At 43.1% G+C, this 19,612-nt stretch overlaps 1 protein-coding gene across 5 annotated transcripts in view; it reads right to left on the reverse strand.

Annotated features, from left to right (window-relative positions):
* sorcs2 (sortilin-related VPS10 domain containing receptor 2) overlaps positions 1-19,612 on the reverse strand; it is a 283,675-nt gene that overhangs the window by 21,372 nt on the left and 242,691 nt on the right. For all 5 annotated transcript variants that reach the window (XM_041964688.1, XM_041964687.1, XM_041964686.1 and 2 more), the window contains exons 9-13: positions 12,828-13,007; positions 8,798-8,944; positions 5,178-5,280; positions 2,381-2,457; positions 2,053-2,144 (exon numbers count right to left, since the gene is read on the reverse strand). In XM_041964688.1, coding sequence (XP_041820622.1) covers positions 2,053-2,144; positions 2,381-2,457; positions 5,178-5,280; positions 8,798-8,944; positions 12,828-13,007 — 599 coding nt within the window. The remainder of the gene's footprint in view (positions 1-2,052; positions 2,145-2,380; positions 2,458-5,177; positions 5,281-8,797; positions 8,945-12,827; positions 13,008-19,612) is intronic.

Here is a 19,612-nt window from a genome sequence, read left to right on the forward strand (position 1 = left end):
ACTGATTTTTAATAATACAGGTCCAAGAGCTCCATCCAGAAACGTGGCAACAAACACGTCTCGAGCAGCTGCTCTGTCACAAATGGAAAACAGAGGGACGCCATGGTGACCTGGGGGTTTAAGGTGCTGAACCACAAAATCCCTGTTTTCAGTCCGGCCAGGGACATTTATTGCTTTTCATTCCCCAACTCTCTCTCCCCTCATGTCCTGTCGTCTGTCAAATAAAGACAATGCCCCAAAAAGAAATGCAGCACAAAAACAGCAAATGGTGTCCGTTCACAGAGCAGTGCATGAAAACAAACATGGTGAAATGTGCATACATGTCTATGCATTTTCAAACCTAAAGTCTGAATCCTGCAGCTGACTAAATGATGTTTTACTGATCTGTTGGAGAGCAGTTGGGATTGAAGCACAGACATAACACATTCCCTTCTACAAAAGTCTAACTGACTGCCAGTACAACAATAAAGCTGCAGTTCTACAAAAGAGACGAGTAAGCCAGGTAATTAGAGGAGCGTCCAACAGAGACACGCACTGAAAATGTAATAAATCAATGTGAAAAACACTGGAATAACTGTTCCGTCATTGGTTTTTGTTTTTTTTTTTGCCTTGAGAACAATGCTTTTAAATCTTCACAGCTGAAATGTGTTGCTCTCACACACTTCTTTATTATGGAGCAGCTGAGGAAGAAAGAGTTATTGGGGGGGTCACGAAACTCAGACGAGAAGAGCGTTTTTGGCTCCAATTGGAACGCAGGCCGGGCCGAGTTCTGGAAGCCAGAAATCTCTGCACCTGATGAGGTGATAACATCGCGGCCGTTTTGTGTAATGAAGTGGTAAAAACGCTCATTTCACTTTTAAGAAGTTGTCTTTTCTTACTTTCTCAAGCTTTCACAGCTCTCCGCGGCTCTTTATGGGATGTTTTCCACCGCACTGCCAGAGCCTTTGGGCTTATTGATTTAGCTGAGCCATGAAGGAGGGAAAAAATGTGAAGGACAACGCTGCGCGGTCTTTCACCGAGAGACAGATGAGGGCCCGTCTAAAAGGTCATTTGATTTAGGTCTGTGATAAATGTTTTTCTGAGTACTCCCTTATCTGTGCTTTCTCATTATTTCATCCTTATTTATTAAGGTTGATGAGATAACATCTTGCTGAGCTTGAAATTGTCTGCATGAGCTGCGGGGAGACAGGGGCACGGTCTTAAATGATTGTGAAGGGTACAGTGCTGGACTGGGGAATTCACTGATCGCTGTGCTGGAAAAATAAATGGAGTGTGCTCAGCTGATGTGGAGCTTTGAGGCCCGTGCCGACGCTTCATGCGCTGACAAGTTTGGGCTTTGGCAAGCCAGTCCATCACAGCCTCCTTTGTAGCTTTTTAGCAAAAGCGGTGTTTGGTGTTTTATTCTTGAAATGTATTCCTGCACATACAGAGTTCTGACTGAAATGACTTCAGAGTGACACAGTCAAGGAGAAGCTCCCTCTCCATTTATTGAACTACTTGTTGTGCTCTGTCATGCTTCACTGTGATTGGCTCAGCTGTTTCAGAACAATAACACCAGTGATGTGACTGAGAGTGTATTAATTAATGACCACACTCTCTGATCTATATTCCACTTCATCCAACACTTTGTGCAGCACATACAAACCCAAAGCACCTGCAACCAAGACATACTTGTTTGACTGATTATGTTGCCCAACTTGTCCTTTTGCTTGTTTTACGACGATAATACGATTCGATTTAAAAGAAAAATTATACTGTTGATCATGATCTCTTCTATTGTTCGTTAGTTTGATTGTTGTATTGTTAGTTTGAAACGTGTATTACAAATAAAGGTTTATGGATTGAATGACTGCCAAATGCTTCTAATGGATGATCCACAGGCACTGATTAGTTCTAGAATAAAGACTTAATCAACCTTCGTCATATGTGTGATAGCAGAGGTGGATGACGCTAAATAGTTTCAATAGAAGTCAATAACATAATCTCACCCTGTTATGATGTTTTACAGCAGTAAGGATCGCTATTGATACGGTGACATAACAGTGATCTTACTTGAGTATCTTGAGAGGAATAGAGGTGTCCTTGATGGCAACAATGACCCCGCCGTGGTCCAGGTACAGGATGTGATGCTCCTCCTCAAAAACCTTGAAAGAAGCAACATAAAAAGTTTGAGGGTTAAATTTCCAAATGATGAAAATGAAGAGGTGCTCTGGAAAAAGTGACACTGCAGATGGTACAAGCCATACTTTGGTGTGAAGTTGGGAGATTTTGTAACTTTCATGAGAGCTGAGGCAAAGCGTGGAGAAGGTTAGGAGGGGAACAGCGAAGAAAGATGTGGGAGTACAGAGAGGGAGAAGAAGCAAGGGAGGACGTGATGTACCTGTCTCCACGTCTTCCCACAGTCTGAAGTGATGTACATCTCTTCCTTATACTCGACTAGCTTGGAGCCAAGGTTACCTGAAGGAAAGTTGAGGAATTTAAAATTTCATCAGGCGGGGAGGCTCACATGAGGAATGCAACAACAACAGATCCAAAGAGCGGGAAGAACACAGGCAGATGTGAGGAGACTAGATAGTGAATTACCAGACAGGGAGGAAGTGGCTTACGTGGGTTGAGAATGTCCCCACAGAACTTTTTCTTGCTTTACTTTTTTTCTTTGAACAAATTACCAAATAGGAACTGGCCATGGAAAAGACTACAAACCTACAAATTTGAGAAATTAGAAATACGACAGAAACAAAGGGTTTGCTTTGTCTCATCCACAGACTGGCCAGAGAAGAAAAAAGATTTGATGACGTCAGGAATGACAAGTTGGAATACTGAGTCAAAATATTGACTTGCTAAGTAAAAGAAGCAGATGACATCCTAAGTCATAATTATGGGATACAAATAAAAAAAATGACTTGCTTGGACAAAATTATGAAAGACTAAAGTCAGAATGTCCAGATAATAAATCAGACAGTAAATTTAAATACTGACTTACTAACAAGTAATTTTAACTTGCAATTTGCGTTTCACTTCAGCCTGCTTACTTGGGGACCCCCTGCCCCCTTTAACTGCCCAAAAACATACAAAACAGGCTCTCCAAAGCAAAAAAAGGCATTATACCACTGTTTCAGGCTCAGTAGTAGTCCTCAAAAGTAAACTGAACTTGTAATTGAGAGGAATTCCTGTTTAAAAAGTCATCATTTTGACTTTGTATCCCATATTTCTGACTTAATATCTCTCAAATTACTGTGAGTATTTTTTATTTTTGTCATTCCTAACATTTGGTGTGTTTTTTCTTTCCTTTTTCTGGCAGAAATGGGCTTCTATAGCAGACAGAGAGATGCAAGGCATGACCTAGATAGCTTATTTTCCTTATCTCATGAAGAGACACAGACAGCTTATCCCTTTCAGGACTGTTTTTATTTCGATTTATTTATTTATTTATTTGCTTTCTGTCTGGAATGTCTGCACACAAACAAACATGGTGAAGTATTCAATAAGTAAAACTGCTGGCAGCCCAGTGGAATCCTGTATGTGTTCGAGTGCCCAGGCATGAAGCAGTATGGTTTTTCCTCCACCACCACACAGACAGAAAGGACCGCTTGTGTCAAAGCTCTTTTCTGTGTAAATGGAGGTTTGTCTCTGGAGGAGTGACACTTTTTAGTGCAGCCACATGGGCTGTTTGCAAATAATTGGAGTGTTATAGTACAGCAGGGGGAGGAACCTCCGACCTCTGGGCTGCATTACAGCCCGCGAGACCATTTTAACTGGCCTGCGGGGCACTTCATAAATACAAAGAAAGCAATTACTTTTTTCAGTCACAAAGAAATAACACACTCTTCCAAGTGGTCCTTGAACACAACACACGTGCAGTGGTTGATATCAGTGCAAACTGTCAACAAAGCAAAAGTAGATGCAGGTGTCCTTTCCAAGAGTAACGGACAAATGACTATTTTTTTGTTGAAGTTAGAGGCCAGTGTGTCTTAGTTAGTTTGTAGGGACAAGCTGATGGTGATGGAAAAAGCTAATCTCAAGAGTCATTACAGCTTGAAACATGCTGAACTGGATGAACTGCAAGGACGAACGCATCACAGTCCTTGGCGGAATCTGGATGCCCAACAAGCAGCTTTCACAAGCCCACATTGTGACAGAAGCAGTGTTATGAAGGCAGGTTTTGTGGTGAGTGAGCTGATACCTAAGAGGCTGAAACTTCATCCAGAGTGGCTAGAGGCACCGCCAAGGGGTGGTCACGGCCAGCCTGATACAATTGCTGGTTCCAATAAACAAGCGCACCCCTTCCTCATTAGCATAAGCATAATAAGCCTCTCAGGAGCTTTTTTGTATATACATAGTTTAAATTTGTGGATGTGTGTTTGAGCATTTCAAGAAGTGGTTTAGTCATTGTAGCTTACTATCTACACTGCATTTACACCTGGATTTTAATGTGTTTGTCACTTGGAAGTGATACAAGGTCTAATGGCTTGGCATCAGTGTCTTTTAGCAGGTTTCTTTAGCTTGAGAACAGCAATGTCTACAGAAACAGCAATATCCATCACATAGTTATCAGGCTTTATAAAAACTTGTGATATGTGATATTTAGGTATTACTGCCTATTGACTGTATTTGACAACAGCATTCAAGTATTCAACTAAATAGATGATGCTTCCAGCTGGGCTTACCACACCGTTTAACCATAGCTAATCTGAAATTTTTATCTGATGTTTCCACTGAAATATTAACTTTCAAAATCTGGCTGAGCTTGCAACTCGGTTTCTGCGCTGGCAAAGATGTCCAACACAGATGACAGCTAAAACCAAGAGCAAAACCAAACGACACCCTGTGGGAAAGACGAGCATCTGCTATGCTTGTCTTCATTCTTGCATCTTCAAGGTCATACCAGTTTTTTTAGTTCTTGGGTTTGAGTTGCTGTGTAGTTTGATTCTCAACGCTTTGGGCATCAGTTCTTATTGTTGGCAACTGCACAATTCTTTCTGCCTCAAAAAGGAAGCACTGTTGCTTCTGTAGATCTGGATGTCTTATTTAAAGTCCTTGACAGCGTTTGGACCAGAAACACTGATTGCAACAATTAATGAAAACGATTCATAAATGCCAGGTGGAAAGAAGGATACACAGAAAAGAGATAAGCAAATCAAAATGAATAAAAAGTCACTGTTGCTCTGGAGACTCACCAGCACCCATGATGAGACCCGGAGCAGAGTCCTTCGTGTGGACAGTCCCCGACACGTAGGGGTTGTCTGCCCAGCGCAGGTGGAGGTGGAGGTGACAGTCCGGCTGCAGAAGCAAAACGTGTAGAGAGAATTTAATGTGAGGATAAAAGTGTCATTCTCCCACAATATACATACTGATCCACCATCTAATAGGAGGTTTCACAGTGGATCTGGAACAATGAGTTTTAAGACAAGAAAATATCACTTCAGCGGGAGGTGAAGTGAAGACACTCACACTCAGTCATGTTTAATGAGTCTTACCACACAGATACCTGATAATCCTGCTGCAAATACAGCTCAGTGTGGGGATTCAGCGCCGTTAATCAAGTCTAACATGGGGGAGAGATCTTTAATGGAAGCTGGCTCAGAATGAGACGATGCAAACATTTGTCAGAGGCAGAGCAGACTCTGGATCTCGAGCTGAAGACAGGCTATTCCACAAAGCCCAGTATGATCCTTTGTCACAAATAGCTCTGAAGTAGGCAGATTATTCTGTACACCAGCAGGGATTTTTTACGACAATGCATCAGAGAACCATAACTGCAATGCCACTTGTTGTGATAGGACAGTCAGTAACCATGCTAGGTCTGTAGTACATTTTAGTCACATGATGCTCTTTGTGGCGACAGAATTACAATTATTTTTTGGATTAAAGTTAATTCCTCTCCTATCTCCTGTCCTCACAGACCTCCATTAAATGAAGACCCTGGTCTCCTCACAAAGGTCCCCTCTCCTATAAATCAATTACTGTGTATCACATTTCTGCTGATCATTTTCCAAAGCATGCTGCGATATTTTAGTTTTTTAGGTTTCTTTTCTGCTCAGACTGCCATTTAAAAAAAAGAAATGCCAGTTCAGTCCTAACTGCAGTCTGCTCTGTACCATCACATTTTACCAGACCATTTCTAAGTCTTGACTGACCTGAAACCTCCTCTAAATTCCGTTTCAGTTTCATGAAACACACAAAGAGCAAGAGTGTGGTGGATGTATGTTTTGGCATGCGCACTCTTTTTAAAATCTGCCCTTTATGCTCATTTTCCTACACTTCCTATGCTTTTTGACAAGCTTCAGACCAGAGCGTGAGTGAATTAGAGTGAGGTTTTCTGAAGTGTTAGCAGCTCATATTACCTGCGTTCTTTGTGAATTCACAGCCACAGCAATCTCATTTCAAGGGGAACTCTGAATACCTGCTTGTCTTTTCTGCTTTATACTTTCCAACACTGTATTAAATGCAGATTGTAGGCATTAATCATTCAGACATTATGATAAACTGCTTCTGAGGTCATTACTCTCAGTCAGGTGGTAAGGTGGATGCAGCTGACAGCGTTTGGCTGACACCGTGACACACTAGATAGTGCATCCAGTATCTGGCTTTGTCGAGCTTGGTGACTTGTAACGTCTGTCAGCGCTTGAACTAAAGCTGTCCCTTTCACCGCTAGACATAAAGATGCAAATCCAGGAGAGTTGATTTTCCTTGCAAGGCCATTATGTTGAGGTATGGACGAGACCAAAGAGAAGAGGTCAACATGGGAGCGCACAGCCATGGTTGTGTGTGTCAGTCATGGTAAACAAGTCTCAAGATGATATCCGTGTCTCCCTTCAAATCTGTCTGCGGGCTAGAGTGATGGTTCAAATAAAGGACCAGACTCGCCCTCCCTGTGAGGTGTGATGTATGGATAACAGACTGCAAGTGACTCATGGCTTTTTGCCTCCTAGCCCCGCGGTAGCAACTCTGACAAGATGAATGGAAGAGCCAGGCAGGCATCTCACACACATTCCTCAAAGCACAACATTCATCATCCCTTCTCCAACTTTGTGTTCACATTCTCGACTACCTGGTTGACAGGTCCTAATTTTGACTGAGTGCAGATGCGAAGTTTGAGCACATTGGCAGGCAGCAGCAGTATCTGGTATTTGCAGCTTTTGTCCAAGCAACAGTTTTGAGAATCGTGTTTTCTATTTTAAAGTCACTTTAATAGCAAAGCACTGCTAACTGTCACGGATCTGATGTGGACAACACTGAATGACGGGGCTGAAAACATCACATAGACTGCACCGCCTTTCACTGGGGCTGCCACCATTTTTACACAAACATAAACGTATATCATCAGAAACATTTGAAAAATGTCATGTAACATGTAATTCAACAACATATATCCAGTCGGGTAAATTCCAGGGTAATAAAAGATGTGGGAACACAGCCTGCCACACCTTAAAGGACAATTCCAGGCAAACTGTTTCCAGTCTTTGTCCTAAGCTAAGTTAGCCGTCATCTGTCTAGCTCTCAATCTTCTCATCCCACTTTGTGGGAATGTCAAACTTTCCTTTAAACAGGATAAAATGATCATACCTGCCCTACCAAGGAATGGAGGGCCACCTAAACAAGTGACCTTGGCTTGCAGTAGCATGCTAAGTTAGCTTAGCGTTAGCAAAATGAAGTGGTGATGTGGGACTTTGAGGCTCTGACTGTACTCTTCGTCTGCTTTGAGACAGACGAGGTTATAAGTTAGCGGTATGCTACATAACCAGAAGATGTCCCCATAGTTTGTGCAGGGCTAAATGGATAGGTAATAGCCATGTAGCTTTGCCATTTCACGAGAGGTACAACCAAGGTGGGATGTTTAGCTCAGCACTCTGCGAAAATGTAGTGACTCAATATCAATGCATCCTCGATATGAGCGTGTTGTGACACGGTGAAATGCTGAAGCGTAATGGATGTAATGCATTTATAGTCCTAAATTGGTCATATAACATGACATAGTGCACTTACAGTAATCTTGCAAGCTTGCTATTATGGTAAAACATAGCAATTTCTCAATGTTTTAGAGTGTGTGGAGTCTGAAATGACCAAGGTGAGCCGACTGTAGCACAGAAACAGATGCAGACCTGTCTCCTCTGCACATCTTAACACAACACAGCATCGAGGGGTTGCTTACAGGAATAGTCTGACATTTTGGGAAATACACATATGTACGTACCTGTACTTAAGATTTGATATTGCACATACAGAGCTATATGGCACTGTGTATATTTGGATTGATATGTTAATGATAATTTTTAGTTGTTATACTTGTATTTTAACTTCATATATTTGCTCTAAATAGCTGCTCAGGATAAACAAAGTTCTATCCCATCTTTTTGCAAAATAGATGCCACTCTTATATCTATCTGTTTATTTTAGCTTAACATAAAGACTGGAGCCATGGGGATGCAGCTGGCCCGGTTCTGTCCAAAGGGAGCAAAAACTCTACTCATGGTGACTTAAAATACAATTTCTATAGACGTTTTTATTTGTACTTGCCTAGTTGAACCATTGTCCGTCAAGCCAAATTACACATATAATCAGACTGATGAGCTGGTCACCTTTATTTAGCCATTGACATCCCTCACTCTATTCACTTCGGCTGAGCTTGTAGTCACTCCAACCTATTGAAAGCTGACTAGTGGCTGTGTCCGACATGTGGACGCACGGTAATTGCAAACACATTCACGTTAAAGCTGCTGGCTCAATATTCCAACAGGGTAGGGCGAATAAAGGAAAAGAAGGAAAAGCTTTTTCGTCTGCAGGGTCAGTGTTTTACCGCTTTGCAGCTGATCGGCTTGCCGTTCATGTCAGTGGCAGGTGGGACCAAGGGCTCCCAGTCTCGTCCTTTGTTATAGGTGATGAGCGTCGTCACTTTGCCATCGATCTTCTGGTTGGCCAGGAAGACGCCTTTGATCCCACGTACCTGGAAAACAAGGTGGGTTTACAACAGCTAGGGTTAACTACGAATGATCTCATCTGCTGATTTAATAACGTTTGCTGAACAGTGGCCACAAGTGGAAATGACAGAACGGTGGTAAATACTAAAAGGTTGTGCAAGCACAGGCGAATCATAAAGCCAGTGAACTGACTCAGTAATGCCAGTCACACAGAATTATCTATCTAAAATTTGCTCACATCGGCTCACATTAGCCACCATGAGCTACCGGTCATACCAGACTGAAAGGCTGTGTGTGTCTCCTTCTCTAAAAAGTTCCATTCTCTCAATGTAATTCAGTAACTGGATCTTCACATTGTAATTTTCCCAACATAGGCGCAGAATATGGGCTGAGGGGGGAACGTAGTGAAGTTATGTGCGGGTAGAATTCTTATAATGAGTCCAAACACAAAACTGCCTTAACTGGAGTGAAACTCTACCTTGAAGTACACAGCTACATTCAGACTGATACCAGAACACAGGGGAGCGTGCCCTTTAGCTGTCAGCAGTGGTTGAAACTGATGCGCGCGTTACATTAAAGGCTTAAAGGAAACCACTGACACAGAAACTACGGGGCTGTAAAAGTTTAATTCGCTGAAATCAATACATACTGCATGGTTTTTGTGGCGGTGAGGTTGATAGCTACAGGCTCTTAAGTTGAAACATTTAACAGCAGGACGATGAAGACTATGCAGACAGACATTTAAACAGAGCCAGGCAGCATGTCAGACATGTCTCCATCCGCACTCTCCCCCAGCTCCCTTTGCTATCTATTATGTAGCATTGATGTTTATAGAGTGAAACGAGGTAATTGTTTAAATCAGAGTACATAAGGCTGCTTGTACTCTCTCCGGACTTCTGGCGTCTCTCCTTTCTTTCTGCACGTCATCTCTTCACCTCTGTTCTGCTCTTCATCTCCTCTTCATTTTTTTTCTCCTGCTGCCTCAAGTCTTCATCCATCCCCTGCACGTTGTTCGCCTCTCTATCTCTATCTGCAGCGATGTGATGAGAGTGCGGCCTGGAGCGAGGGATGAGACCTGCAGTGAGGGCCTTTGCCTCCATGGTTCATCGCCTTTTCTTTTTCTTCCAGCGCTTCCTCTTCCCTTCCTCCATCTCTACGTTTCATGTCCTCTGCGCCTGTTTATCCAGAGACGTTGCCAAAACTCTCAGATGACACAGAGATGAACAATAGCCTGAGTGTTAGGACATACAGAGTGGAGCGAAGGCGGATCAGGCCTTAAACAGTCTTCATAATTAATGTAGGACCGCTTTCAGTGGCTGAATGCATTCATTTTCTATCCATTTAGCCAGAGGAAGAACTTGCATGTATCTGCATATTCTTGGACACATAATCGATGTGTCTGCTGTACAACTGACCGTTTGCTAAATCCCTGCCCCGAGCAGTGATTGTCCAATCGCGGCTTAGCCACCGTAACTAGGCACAACAGGCCTGACAAGCTTTGGATTTCTGCACATGGCACAGTGGTGTGCACAGGGCTGCAGTTCGAGCCTCGCTCTGCACTTGTTTGGCCTTTTTTTTTCTTTTTAAGCCTTTCCAAAACCAAAAACACAAGAGGAAACCATGTGCACAGAGGTTAGCTTGACCCAATAACTATCTTACCATCTACTAACTTAGCATTACTTCATGAGTCAAGACTTGCTATATTATTTACATTAGTTTATAGAGTTATCAACCCCAGCCAACGTTACTGAGATCATACCACGTTTGCTAAACACACTGGTTAGTCTTCATCCCCAGTGAGTTCACTGTTCTGATTCTGAGTGGTTAATCTGACCCCATTATCATCGCAAACTGCATTGGCAGGCATAGCAACAGTAACTAGGGGGTGGGGATTAGCAAATGGTCATTTGCACATCCTACGTCAAACACCAGAGCGGTTTTTGTGGACATGGATTGTCTGTGCATAATTTTCTTGTGACACTCTGAAGGGCAGTTTTCCCCACTCTGCTGGGTCCTGTTCATGAGTGAAGTGTTGAGCGTGAGATGGAGCACTAGATTGAACGGATCAGTCTGCTGTCATGAAAGTGCGCGTTTCAACCCGTGCATCCACCATGAGCTTTGATTTGTGACTAAAACAGTGAGAGAGCGGACGGTGAGATGAGTTTCCTTCCAAGATAAGGAGTCAGATACTATATCTGTTAAGAGTTCAGAATAGAATCCCTGATCCACCGCACTGAGAGGTGAGAGCAGATGCTCCCATAACCTGTGCACTAATAAGCACTGGAAGATGGCTGGATTAATGGATCCGCATGGATGAACTGAGGGTTGATTACCATGATGCATTGTACACCTCCTGCAGAAACTACTCCCTTCCCTTCTGTCATCTCTTGTTCCAACTCACTCAAAACCACAGGATTTTATAAGAAACCCACTGTGTTTAAAGTGTCGCGCTGTGAAAGACAGCTATTTTGTTTTAGTGTGACTACAGGCTGACAGTTTTGAAATGTAAGCCATGGATAAAATTCGACTGTTCATTACCAGCAACACACACGCTGCAGTTTATAACAACATACAACATCCTGCTGCCGGAAACGCACGCCAAGCTAATCAGAAACTGAAAATACGTTGTTGGTCTTGGTCTTGTAACGGGATTTGCTGCCAGTAAGAAAAATCAAGAATAGCGCCAACTAAAAAACTAATTGTGTTAATTTTGTCAGCTAGTTTTTATTCAGTCTTGTCCTGTGTGTCCTTGTTAGTTTTGATCATATTTAGTCAACCTGATGTTGACATTTTCAGTCATCAGATTGTATTAAACCTTTCAGTCGATCTCTTCTAGCCACAGCCAATAGTTTTTTTGCCATTTTAGCACAAATTATTCCAGATTAGACTTTCTCTTATCTGATGAGAAACACAGGCAGGGTGATTAAGAAAGCAGCGTCTGGTCTAGTGGTCTGATGATTTTGATGGTAATGTGAAAGACAAATAAACACAGCATTCACCAGATACATCAGTTAGCTGCTCGGGTGCATGCTAGGCTGTGCTTTATGATTGCAAGGCGTGTGGCTTTTAGCTCGCTAGTTTCAGACTGCTGCTTTGAAAAAACATGCAATCTACCTGAAGCAGTGTTTCAAACACAGGACATACTCGACCTGCTACAGTTTGATTTGCTACAGTTTAACTGACACGTGCATCACCAACTGACATGCATGCACAAGCATACACACCCACCAGTGTATAACTGACACTTGCACTGACCAACACACACACTCTCACTCTCTTACTCTCTCACTTTCTGTTATGTCTCGTCGTGTCTGTCAAGCTGTTTGTTTCACAAGCGTGTAGTCTGGTCTTGCACTTCCTGTTTTATTGTGAAACCCTAACTTTCCTCTCATTTCAGACCCTGACTTCCTGGTGTCTTTTCCCGCCTGTCTGATTGTCTACCCCGCCCTGATTGTCTCCACCTGTTCATTGTTACCTCATGTGTATATATAGTCAGTGTCTCCCCTTGTCCTGTGCCAGATTGTCATGTGCCTTGTCTCACGTCAGTCCAGCGTTTACCATTGCCATCGTCTTGTCATTGAGAGCTTTTGTTTTGCTTTGTCTTTTGAAAACTTAAAACCTTAGCATCCCTATTTTGTATTTTTGAGCCTTTTGTTCCTCCTTTTGTAAGTATCGCTTTTGTTATTAAAACCGGCCTGAAGCCTTCTACTCCCATACTGTCTGTGTCGTGCATTTTGAGTCCTGACTCTCGTGCCTGGGAATTGTGTCACTTTCTAACACACAAGATTTGTTATGGTCCTCATGGAGGTGGGACTCTTCATGACTCTTCTTCATTTTTGGTGCAAAGCACTCTATGGGACTTTTGACCATTGCTGTGAACAAAGCCCCCACTCCTCCATCCCGTCTCACCTCGAGTATGTCGATGAGGACGTTCTCCTCGGGCTGCTTGGTGCTGCGAACGTTCTCCAGGACAATGGAGTAGTAGACGCCCTGGGGGTCAGACTGGTACAGGTTATATGTGTCTGACTGGTACCACTCCTGCAGGGCGAGGAAGACCTGGTTCTCGTCCGTGCTCACTATCTGAACATCCTGGGGGGATGGAGATGGAGAGACAGGGGGAGGAGAGAGAAGGAGAAGAGGGGGTCAAAAAGGGACAGTCAGCATTTTCTCAATCAGTGGGAATAAATGAGCAGTGGAGGCAAGAGAAGTGAAAACAAATGAAACTGATGAAACAGAAAACATGAATTATATATATGTGTGTGTGTGTGTATGTATAGACTGTATATAATATCAAAACAGATGATTCAATAGAGAAAGTGCACAGAGTTCAGAGAGATCATTAAAGAGAAAAAGCATGAAGGGTAAAGGGTAAATAAATAAAAGCAGCAAGCGATGACATGTGGGGAGAAAAAGAGGCGAGACAACAGATAAAGCAGTATATGCAGCGCTCTGATTCAAAGAAAAGTTTGACAGGCACTCACTGCGAGCCGGAGAACATAATCCGATAAATGCAGAGCTACAGAAACAAACTGGGGGAGATAAAGGAACTCTTTGCCCATCAGAAAACTGTTTCTGGCAGCTTCGAAAACTTGTTAGGTGTTCTCGTCATAGCTCGTGAGCCTCCAATGCAAATGGCTTCATCAGTCATGTTAGACTGCAAATGATGGTGCAGAGAGCGACTCAGCACTTTCCCTGTGTTAGTGATTACATTAACATAACATTTGAAGATAAAGCCATCGGAGCGCGGGGGAAAGTGCCCAAGAAGGTGTGTCTCTAATCACTGACACTCTGCCATCTTGCTCAGAAAAAACACTGGAGCTCAATTGCCCTTGGATTTATGGTTGTGGCTCAGAGTAATAACAGTATTGAAAGCTGCACTGATCTTCATATGCATAGATGTACTGTTCGAGTCACCCAGCGAGCCGCGTGCTTCTTGCCGGGAAGGCAAGTATGCCACAAGTGCATGGATGCATGATACAACTGGGACATGAACTAGAGGAACTGGTTGATTTCCCAACCCAGTATCCCTATGAGGGGTTAGGGTTGGGGTATGGAAGGTGGGGTTGTGCCACCAACCCATAACCCTAACCTTTTGCTAAGTGTGGGCTAGTCTGGTGCACTGAAGGCAACCAACTAATCAACAGATTGATCAACAAACCAACCAAGCCAAACCCTAACCCTAACTTTACTATCAACAACCTTATCAATCTACTACTTTTTTAGATGTAAGAGTAAACTGGAGCAGCAAGATGTTCTTGATCTCAGTCCTGTTGTTTCTACTCCTTCAACGCTTCTTTCCCAGGAAAACTGTTCATGCCTCTCTGTATCCGCCCATGCACACCCGAGGCAAAGGGCAACTGGATGGAAAACCTAAACACACAAAAGTCTTGATTGATGCAGATGACATAATGGACAGCAGCTCCACCAACACACTCATGGTTACTCTGGTCTCCATCAGCGGCCTCAATCCAGCCACAGCGTAGCGAACTCACCGGTTTCAGTGAAAGTTATCCAGTTGTCTTACAAGCATGTCTGCAACCCAAATCCTGACACTGGTGAAGTGAGGTGTCAAGAGTCAGAGTGCAGCGGCTTCTCTGATCTTTCTGTTTCTTGATCACTTTGACAGCATTGTGCAAATTACCAAGGTGACTGTTAGCATAGTATCGTGTAAGTTAATCACTTGTTATGCTGCTACAGGCAGAATTGTCATTTTTTCTATAAGACATTACCATGCATTACTGACTGTGAATGATTGTGCAGAGCTAATGACAGCCGCTTGTTTGAGTTCAAACATGAATACTCCACCTCATTTACTTTTCCTTTCTCCCTTCTCCTGTCCGCTTGAAACGCCACTGCGCCGCAGCCTGAGCTTATGGCTGACAGCTTGAAGAGGAGCTGGCGCTGAGAAGTGTGCAGACTTTGACTCCTGCTGCCTTTGAACATTAAGAGCCAGCCCTCCGCCCACCAGTGCAGCTAAAACATAATCCTATAGGCTACAGAAGAGGCTGAGGACGAAAATACATGCAGAGAACGCTGGCTGAACATGTGTAAACCTAGCACATCTGAATACCACACATGCTGTATTTCATATGATTTGATCAACTTTTCACTTTGTCAGAGGACCAATCTAAAGAGAACAAGAAAAACAGTCTGCGAAGTTAATTCGACAATTTGAGGAAACCCCAAGATTCTTGCAAGTAGGCTTAATATTGTTGTTAGTGGTAAACCACCCATCTGACAGAGTGCCTTGGAGTTTCCTGGGGATTTCTGAGACTGACCAATGTGTTTAAAATATAGGTTTGTTCTCATGTTACAGACTGCAGCTATGGCCTGCCAGGTACAAATTGTGACTGTTCACTATCAGACTTTGGTGGGACCATCACTCATTGGCCACCCTGACAGTCACTCACTCGAGGGCAATCCCACTGATCGGTGAGGCATCGAAAACCTACAGAAGCCTCAGTTCAGCTCATCCTAGCCGGACACACGGGATGCTGTCCTCACAAGAAAAGCAACAGCGTTTGCTGTTTGTCCAAATGCCAACCTCGTGGCTGCCTGTTGGGAACACAGGCAAAGGGAGCTCAGCATTATTATGTCGCATCGCAAATCCTTTTAGTGAACAGGTTGGGTGGATGGATGAGTAAACAATGGTGCAAATTGAGAGTGCTGTTTCTTACCACGCTGGTTTCTCACCATGGCCACAATCTATTCTTTACCAAGTAGTTTGTGTGTGAACCTAATCTTTCCAAACTTTAATCACACACGTTTTGCATCGAAACCCAACCAGATTTAAAGTTAAAATTCTTTCAATGAAACCACTTCATTTTTGATACCATTTATGGCTACATTCACTCATTATCTCTGCATATGGTATTTTATTGTTAGTGGCAGAGTCCATTTTTCCCTCACTGCATTCATATTGCCTACCTAAGCACGAGGGATTCACAGAAAAACGATGCAGCATGCAGTTCTATCACACTGACATCAGCCTCACTGTTCACTGTTGACTCTCCTGCAGCTGAATCAGAGTTGTATTAATTCACTGTTCAAGTAAACACAATATTTTGCATACAGAAGCATTTAACTGGTGAGACGTGGTGGCTTTTATTGTGAAGCTGCAAAGGAAACCCAATGTCTTTGTCACTCGGTTTTGTCATTTGTGATGGTTCTGGAAGGCATCAACAAACAATTTAATCCTGCCAATAGCTGCTCCAAATACACGGCTTCTTTGTATTTTGATGTTTAGTTCAGTGGAGGACTTCATGCTGGCCAGTGAATGAGCTGAACACAGAATGGGTACATATGTGCTGTGGGATGGGATTTTCATACGTGATAAAACCAACAGAGCAAAATTAGGAGCAAAACATAGATTAATATTTGTCTCATACCCAGTTTACATTCCCTTTAAAGTCTTTGAACTCAGTGGGAAGATTTTGGAAGAAGCACCGTCCACGGAAGTTTGGTACAGAAAATTTAAGGACTTGCCTTTTCATGAGCAAAGAAACACAGATGAGATGGTAATTCTGTACCTACATGACGCCCCCACCCAACACCTTACTGTAAGTCCCATCTGCCTGTCACTTGCCTGCTCCTAAGCCTGCAGTTTGCACCTTAAACGTGCCGATCAAACACAGCAGCCGAGCAACATGTTTGAACATTCCTCTGCTCTGTCTGAAACATGTGAATCCAGAACTGAACAGGATTATGCTGAATGGAAGCTGAAAGAAGCTTTTCTGCGCATACAGTGAGCTGATGTTTGAAAACAGGAACTTAACTGGGTGGATTTGGTTGCGAGGAGAAAAGACGGAGATGATTCAAAGAGGCTCCTTTTGTAAGCTACATGTAGAGTTGTTATGTAATGCCGTTTGAGTGTGTGAGTACAACTGAGGCAGTTTGTCAAACCGGCGCTGCAAAGAAACTTCAAAGGGAGCACGAGTTTTCTTTCAAAGTCTGGAAACTACAGAAATGTTGTGAGGGACTGAAATCAATATTGAATTTGAGAAACTTACAATACTTTCAACAACAACAACAACAACCGCCACCACTTGTAAGGGTGTAAGTGCACAGATGGTGTGAGTTAAAAAGGGAAAAAGGAGCAGAATGGTTGGAATAGTCTGCAGTCCAATTGTGGAAAATGTGGCACCGTCATCAAACAGTCCACTTTGCCTTGAACTGGCTCCCAGTCCACCTTTAACTGGTTAACAAACTGGTGCCAGAAACAGAAATACAGAGCCAAAATGTAGAAGACTGCGGGGAACTGTGCAAAACTTGCTGTGAAATGTAGTCTAGACTCCAAAATACCTGCATTCTCTGGTCTAATACTGGAGCCAGTGGTATTTGAGCTGGGCTTTTACACTTTACCACAGCTAAAGGACCTAAAAGTAGAATGAGAACAGCAAGGGGAAGACAAATGGTCACAGGACATCTCCACATCTGGCTTGCCAAGCTGTATGTTTTGAAAATGCCACCTGTTTGGTTTCCATTGTCCTTTACCGTCCGGCTGAACAAACTTGAAATTGCAGGATATGTCTACCAGTGTCCCTCCTACTGGCGCTGCATCGCTGAGTGCCCTCTGAAACAAACACCTTCCATCCATCTCTGTCACGGCCAGCGGGGCCGCAGTCACCCCAGAGACAAGGGCCACTGCTGGGAGTGAAATATCAGAGATCCCGAGTCCTCGAAGCTGCAAAAGCCACTGGAAGCAATAACAATCTGCACGCGGCTATTTCAAACTTCCCTTGACCAAAGCTCAGTGTGGTGTTAATGACACTAGAACGGCGAAGACAGATGGAAATAATGCTATAGTGAAGGCTGAAGCTCCATTTACACTTGAATGGAAACTGTCTGGACGCAGGGACACGCCATGCACGTCCTCAAAAATGTACGTACTGTACGCAGGGCGAAAACAGACCACAAGAACGAGTGAAAATAAGTGGTGCGATTAGTCAGCTGTGAAATGTACACAGTAGCACAAACCCACACTGTGGTATGAAAGCCGGAGAGAGCGAAGGAAGACACAGGGGCCGCCAGCGGAGCGGAGGGCGAAGGTGAACCGAAGGAAGCGTGAAGTGAGAAGGTGAAACAGATGTAGCCGCACTCCACCGTATGTTTCCAAGGATCTTGTATTACTTTTTAATAGAGTGTGTTTTATTGATGACATTATCAAACGCGGTGAAATGTTAAAGGAAAAGGCATGTGCATGTGAGACTGGCTATTAATCAACGTACCCCTGTGTATCCGGTTATGTACGGCAGTTTATCATCCATCTTTGATATTCATTGTAATTTATATTGTGTTTAAGTGTTGTCGTTTGCACCTTGTTCACATGGATTTAAGATTTTCCAAAATTGAGGAGACAGGGAACGTGCATGTCCTGATTTCTTTCAGCTGTGGACAATATGTCAACACAGCAAGAGCAACGAACAACCATAACAGGAAGTTGAGTCATTTGATAAGTATTTGTATAGCATTTTTAGCCGAAGAAGTTTAAATTGTGCTCTCATACACACACACGCGCCCACACATGCGTGCTACTGGCATTGAGTAGTAGAGGTCTGAACACACTGAAGCACAAGCTTTTTATTTCTGCCTGGATATTGTTTTGCAGATAGAGGCCTGCAGATGACTGCATCTGGGTTTTATTAGCTAGAAAGCACAATGGGATGTCAACTTCAATAAAAACTGATGACAATACCACAGATAATGAGATTTTTACATGTTATTCTAACAGTAAAGCTGGCCATTCTCGAAAATAAGCCCCTTTAGCTACATAAATATCTGTGTTTATATTCAGGCCATCTATATTTCGGACATGTATATTTATTTTTAAGTTATCTCTACTTATATTTTGACTATATATCTTTATATTTAGGCAATTTCCAATATTTCTAATTTCAAACCCTGTGTAATATCCCTATTTGGACTGAATTCCATGATTTGGTTGTAAAAGCAAACTGAAATGTAGCCGTTGTATACAACGATGGAGGAGTTTTAGCATGCAAATAGGACAACATAACACCTGCTTGTCATAAGCATGCTTCTATGGTCACTGCAAGCATGTTGGCATGGTGACCAGGCAAAACGACCAAGCACCACTGTGCCTGAGTACAGTCTGTGAAAGCCACTAACATGGCTGTAGACCCTGAGTCTAGTTTAGCTACCCCTGTTCTACATCAGTTATATCAGCTAAGGTAAAGAAAATACAGAGCTGTCAGAATAATACAGTATAATTCAGCAGGGCCACAAACCACAGCCACCAAAATGACACAAATACCAGCACCGCTCAGCAAATCTGAACATTATTACCCTCACGCTGGTGGCATTTATTGCAGGGCTGTTGTATCACACTGCATCAGGTTGCTACACATTTAACAGATAAACTGCCAACTATACAGCTAACAGTTACTGGCTACTTCACATGAGAAAGATGCCTCTGATATATAAATGTGAAATCTGATACTGAGAAGAAATTCTTCTTGGCAGCCATTACCAGGTGTCGGAAATCCTCCTCATCGCCTGTTCATCCTTGTATCGGGCTCTATGATCACTGCTGCAGGTCCCCTTCATTCCCAGGCAGATATGAAAAGGTGCACCTCATCCTGTAATTCCTGCGGGCTCATCCATACTCCACCTTATAAAACCTTTCCAAATCAAAAACCCCGTAGCCTGGATCGTAAATCCACTTCATTTATCCA

This window comes from Chelmon rostratus, chromosome 23 (assembly GCF_017976325.1).
Source record: "Chelmon rostratus isolate fCheRos1 chromosome 23, fCheRos1.pri, whole genome shotgun sequence".
Classification (NCBI taxonomy): Eukaryota; Metazoa; Chordata; class Actinopteri; order Chaetodontiformes; family Chaetodontidae; genus Chelmon; species Chelmon rostratus.